The sequence below is a fragment of the Loxodonta africana genome, chromosome 12 (genome assembly GCF_030014295.1).
Source record: "Loxodonta africana isolate mLoxAfr1 chromosome 12, mLoxAfr1.hap2, whole genome shotgun sequence".
NCBI lineage: Eukaryota > Metazoa > Chordata > Mammalia > Proboscidea > Elephantidae > Loxodonta > Loxodonta africana.
Genome location: NC_087353.1, coordinates 59,228,886 through 59,234,560, shown reverse-complemented (window position 1 = coordinate 59,234,560; position 5,675 = coordinate 59,228,886). Strand labels below are relative to the sequence as shown.

The following is a 5,675-nucleotide window of genomic DNA, read 5'->3' as shown; positions in this document are numbered from 1 at the left end:
AGGCTCATGGTCCTTATCCCTAACTGATGCCTAAGCCTGGGACCTCTCCCACACTGCACCCTGCGGGGGCTATGTCTCTCCCTCCCTGATGGGGATGGAACAGCTGTGGGCTGTTGTAATATACAGGCTTCCTAAAACCAAAGGCATCATGGATCCTCAGGCCCTCAGGAGATGCCCTGCCACTGCTAGAGGAACCCCCACCCCACTCCATTTCACTTGGGAAAACACCAGTATTAACAAGGCAAGGCTGCTGCCCACTGCCCTTAAATCAGTCACTCTGAGACCTGCTGACCCACTTGCTAAAAATAAACCATATAAATGTATCACAACAAGTGGAAGAGCAGGCGAGGTTGGCCCTGTTCCTATGAAGTCTTTTTTTTTAATCTGGAAATTGTGCATGCATGCTGTTAGTACTTCTCTTAGACAAGAACAGAGGGACCTGCTCGCCCACCATCATTTCAGCACCAGGGAGGCAACAAGAGGGGTGTGGGCCTCGCTCTTGAAGCCGCTGCCTGATGCTCCCAAGGTGCCGTGTGGTTGTGTGCTGGGACAGATCCCTTTGGGTACGCCAGCTCGGGATCCAGGGCTGTTGGGACATTTAAGTTGCTGCCCCTGCGGCAGAGGGAAGCGTGAGCATGTAAACTCTGACGGCTGCTTAGCAACACCTTGGAGAGGGAATAAGGATGGGTAAACCTTTGGTGGAGTCCCTGGTGGCACTGGTTAATGCGCTTGGCTGCTAACAGAAAGGTTTGAAGTTCTAGTCCACCCAGAGGCACCTCGGAAGAGAGGAGTGGCAATCTACTTTCAAAAAATCAGCCATTGAGCTTTTCCCTTTTGCGGCCATCGCTGAAGCGGCTGCGGGTGAGGACTCGCCGGCAAAGCGCGTGTAATCTGCTGCCATCCCTTCCCGGCTCCGGTGACCCTCGCCCCCGGGGACCCTGAGACTTTCCCGGTGGCCGAATAGAAGCCGAATAAGGGGGCCGGGATAGCCTCGGCCCATTTTCCCCCTAGATCAGGAGCCACCGGGCTGGGGAGGGAAGGCAAGACCAGGAGTGTTGGGACTCAGAAACTGGGAGGAAGGGGACCTGTCGGGATGGAGTCACGTCTCGGCGGTGTAGTTCCGAAAGAATGGCCTTGAAATAACTTCTCGGTAAAGCATTCATGGAACTTCCAAACCGCGCTCGCCCATCGGATGGCTTTTGGATCCGAGAAAACTATGCAGGATTTTCCAGCCAAAATGAAGTTCAATCCCTTTGTGACTTCTGACCGGAGCAAAAACCGCAAAAGGCATTTCAATGCACCTTCCCACATTCGCAGGAAGATTATGTCTTCCCCTCTTTCCAAGGAGCTGAGACAGAAATACAATGTTCGGTCCATGCCCATCCGAAAGGATGATGAAGTTCAGGTTGTGCGAGGACACTACAAAGGTCAGCAAATTGGCAAAGTAGTCCAGGTTTATAGGAAGAAATATGTCATCTACATCGAACGGGTGCAGCGAGATAAAGCTAATGGCACAACTGTCCACGTGGGCATTCACCCCAGCAAGCCCTGGGTGGCACAAACAGTTAAGCTCTTGACAGCCCAGAAGTAACATCAGTAGAAGGGCCTGGCAGTCTCATTCTGAACAGTCACAGCTGTGAAAAACCTTATAGAGCAGTTCTCTGCACACATGGGGCCACTGAGTTGGAATCAACTTCTCAGCAATTAACAAGAGTGGTTATCACTAGACTCAAACTGGACAAAGACCGCAAAAAGATCCTCGAACGTAAAGCCAAATCTCATCAAGTAGGAAAGGAAAACGGCAAATACAAGGAAGAAACAATTGAGAAGATGCAGGAGTGAAATAATCTTACCTACAACTTCCATTAAAAACTGCAGAAACGAAGCACCTTTCTGTTACGTGTGGTGCTTTGGAGCTAGTTACTGTTGGTTCAGTTCAGGCTCTTTGGATTTGGAAAAGGAAGCTCGGGAGACATTTGCTGGTTGGAGGCTGGTCATGCCTATCTTGTTTGCTTGAGTGTACTAATGAGAAATACTGTTTAAGTATCAGGACTGGTAGGGTGGTGATTTTTTAATTTTATTTTTTTCAAACAGTTACTTTACATAAATGTTTGGTGTTGTAGACGTTGGATAGGTAATCCCTAGATGCTTGTCAACTGGACCACCACAGGTTTTATAAATACTTGTCAACAAAAACAAAAAAATCAGCCACTGAAAACCCCATGGAGCACAATTCTACTCTGACACACGTGGGGTCACCATGTGTTGAAGCCGATTCAATGGCAATTAGTAAACCTCCAAACTGGTGTCTGGGTTTCCTGAAACTTTTGTCTTTCCCATTGTGTTTGAAAGAATCGACGTTAAGGTCACACACTCAGGAAGCAGTCACACCGCTTGGGGAAGCTACTAATACAAGCAGTGTCCTCCGAAGAGCCAGGATGGCCCTCCCCAGGAAGAACAGATGCTCTCGCTTTACTCCAGCGCTCCGGAGGCTGCATCCTGCAGCCCTAGAGCCCAGGAATCCTGTCACCAGAGGCCCTGAGGAGATGACAGGGCTGCAGTGCTACCTCTCCCACCCACCAGCAAGCCCAAGCGCCCCATCTGCTGCACTCACCACGCACTCGCCCCCCAGGAAGTCGGGGATCACTTCCTTATCCAAGTAGTCCACGAGGCCCCCAGGGCCCTGGTAATTGCTGCCGCTGTAGATGAGGAATTTCTGTCTGGTGTTCTCGTTGATGAAGGGGCTGATCTGGAATGTGGGAAATAAATGAAATGGAAAGCTTTTTTTTTTTTTTTTTGAACCATTCCCAGTTCCAGATGGTTCTACTGTTGAACTGTTTCATGCCCGCTCTGCCATACTAAATGCCTCTCATTCATTCATTCACCATTATTGAACCCACCCACAAGCATCCAGGGTGCAGTACGAAACCAGATCGACAGGCAGCTTGTTGCCTGATGTTAAAAATACTCCCCATCTGGCATCAACACAATGTGGCCCACCCATCAATGGAATATCACTCAGCCATGGAAAGGACTGCAGGACAGATACCTGCTACAACGTGGATGGACCTGGAAAACATGATGCCAGGTGAAAGAACCCAGACACAAAAGGCCACAAATTATATGATTCCATTTTGTGACGTACAGAAAAGGCAAATTCACGGAGATAGAAAGTAGATTAGTGGTTGTCTAGGGGCTGGGGGGAAGGAGCCCTGGTGGCACAATTGTTAAGCAACTGGCTGCTAACCAAAAGGTCAGCAGTTTGAACCCACCCAGCAGCTCCACGGGAGAAAAGACCTGGTGATTTGCTTCCATAAAGACTACAGCCTAGGAAACTTTATGGAGTAGTTCTACTCTGTCCTATAGGATTGCTGAAGGAGTTGGGGGCAGGGGAGGATAGGAAGTGACTGCTAACTGGTATGGGGTTTCTTTGTGGGGTGATGTGACGGTTGCACAATCTTGTGAATGTACTAGAAACCAAGAAACTGTACACTTTATACTTTACACTGTACACTTTAAAAGGGTGAAATAATGGTATATGAATGATATGTCACTGAAGCTGTTATTAAAAAGAAATGACAGCTACCATTACTGAACATTTTGATTAAAGATTCTATAGATGAATCCTGATGAAAAGGAGAAAACGTAGAACAGAATTTCAAATTCTGATGGAATTCAGACTTTTTGGAGTCATGGAGGGTGGATGAATCCCTGAAACTATTGCCCTGAGATAATCTTCAAATCTTAAACACAAAATATCCCCTGAAGTCACCTGAAACCCAAACAACAGTTTAGCTTAACCAGTAAAAAATGTCTGCCTTGAGCATTATGCTCTTTTAAGAGCTATCTCTATGGGATCAAAGGGACAACACCAAATGGAAAGGTTAGATAGGAAACTTAGGGAGCAGTGAGTTTATGTTAATGAAGGAGGAACAACTCAGAAAAGGAAGGTGAGAATGGTTGCACAATTCAGAGGATGTAATCAGTGCCACTGAATTGTACATGTAGAAACTTGGTGTACGTTTTGCCGTGTATATTCTCAACAGCAACAAAAAAATAAAAAAGAGAAAGAAGTGAGAATGTACTGACAAACAAGATCGTGTTAGGGTAAATTAATTACCCCATCATATATCATATTTTTAAAGTCCACCCCCCCGAAAAGAAATGAAATGGGACAAAGGGGCAGGGCAGCTCACAGAGGGACCGCCCTGCCCATCATCAGCTTCCACCAGAGGGGGATGCAGCCCCGGCTCCCACTCTTACCAGTGTCCAGAGCACAGGGAAGACACAGGGGGCCCGCACAATGAGCAGCCAGCCCAGGGTCTCAGGGTAGTTGTCCTCTACCACCTCGATCATTCGCAGCAGGGCCTTCACCCCTGGCCGCCACAGGTGCCGCATGTTGAGCCCCTCCAGGTCCACGAGGCAGGTCCAGGAGCTGCGGCAAAGACAGCCCTTCATGCCACCTCACTCTTCCACCTGCCACGGCCCCAACATGCTCTCAGGGTCCCATACAGCGGGATGGAGGGGGTGGTTCAGTAAGGCAGGGCTGGAAGGAGGGAGCAGGGCCACAGGATCCCACACCATGGGGTGGGGCATGTGGAGAGGAGGTTAAGAGTGTGGACACTGAGACTGGCACCTGGATTCAAGTGTCACCTCCACCCCTGAGAGCTGTGTGACATGGGCAGTGAGCCTGACCTTCCTTGCCAGGAGAGAGGCAATGAGAATCACAGTCCCCATCTCAAGCCATTGTTAGGATTAAATCAGGTGGTGTAGGTGAAGCCTTCCACCAGCCTGGCACACAGCATGCACACCATAAAAACTAGTTGTTATTAATTACTGAAAAAATGCTAACTTCTAAATATAGAGTGTGTGGAAGGTGTACTCCAGAGCCAAGTGGCTGGGTTCAAATCCCAGCTTCACCACTTACCAGCTCAGTGACCTGGGTGAGCCTCACCCCTCTGAGAAGCAGTTTCCCCGACCATGAAAACAGGGACAAGAACAGTCCCTGCCTCATTGGATCTAGTGAGGAAATTAGGTTAGCTGTGTCTAACACTTAGGGGGAATTCGCTCCCAGCCCAGAATCTTGCCTGATGGGACGGCCAAACTGTTTTCTGTTGCCTTCACACCTCCTCTGGCCTTCCTCATTGATGGAAAGCACCTGGATGGTAGAGACAGTGGTGGGAGGTGTTCTCATGGCAGCCCCACCTGCAGGCAGCCTTCCTATAGGCCCAGCCCAGCCACCACCGGGTCCCAGAAATGGGTCCCACTCACGTGCTGCAGCAGAGCCTCCTCCCCCACTGCTTTCATCAAGCCTTTGGTGTCCATCTGGCCCAGGCGCAGGATGTAGAGGGGGCGGCCATCTGGGGAGATGGGGCCAAGCAGAGAGAAGGGCCGGTTATTTAGGGGATACTGATGAGAGGGGCAGGGAATCCCTGGGTGGTACAAACAGTTAACACTTGGCTGCTAACCAAAAAGTTGGAGGTTTGAGTCCACCCAGAGGTGCCTTGGAAGAAAGGCCTGGTGACCTACTTCCAAAAAATCAGCCACTGAAAACCCTATGGATCCTGAAACTATTGCCCTGAGATGATTTTTAAACCTTAAGCCAAAAATACCCCCTGAAATCTTCTTAAAGCCAAACAGTAGTTTAGCCTAACTAGTAAAGAATGTCTGCCTTG

At 49.2% G+C, this 5,675-nt stretch overlaps 1 protein-coding gene across 1 annotated transcript; it reads left to right on the top strand.

The window, feature by feature from the left end:
• The first annotated feature begins 1,237 nt into the window (after positions 1 to 1,237).
• LOC100660131 (large ribosomal subunit protein uL24-like) lies at positions 1,238 to 1,591 on the top strand. Its single transcript, XM_003417730.4, has one exon. It carries the CDS (start codon positions 1,238 to 1,240, stop codon positions 1,589 to 1,591), a length of 354 nt encoding a protein of 117 aa, XP_003417778.2.
• Positions 1,592 to 5,675: the final 4,084 nt, after the last annotated feature.

Excerpts from the sequence above, each read along its gene's own strand:
- LOC100660131 (XM_003417730.4), top strand. The coding sequence starts at position 1,238 with ATGAAGTTCAATCCCTTTGTGACTTCTGACCGGAGCAAAAACCGCAAA.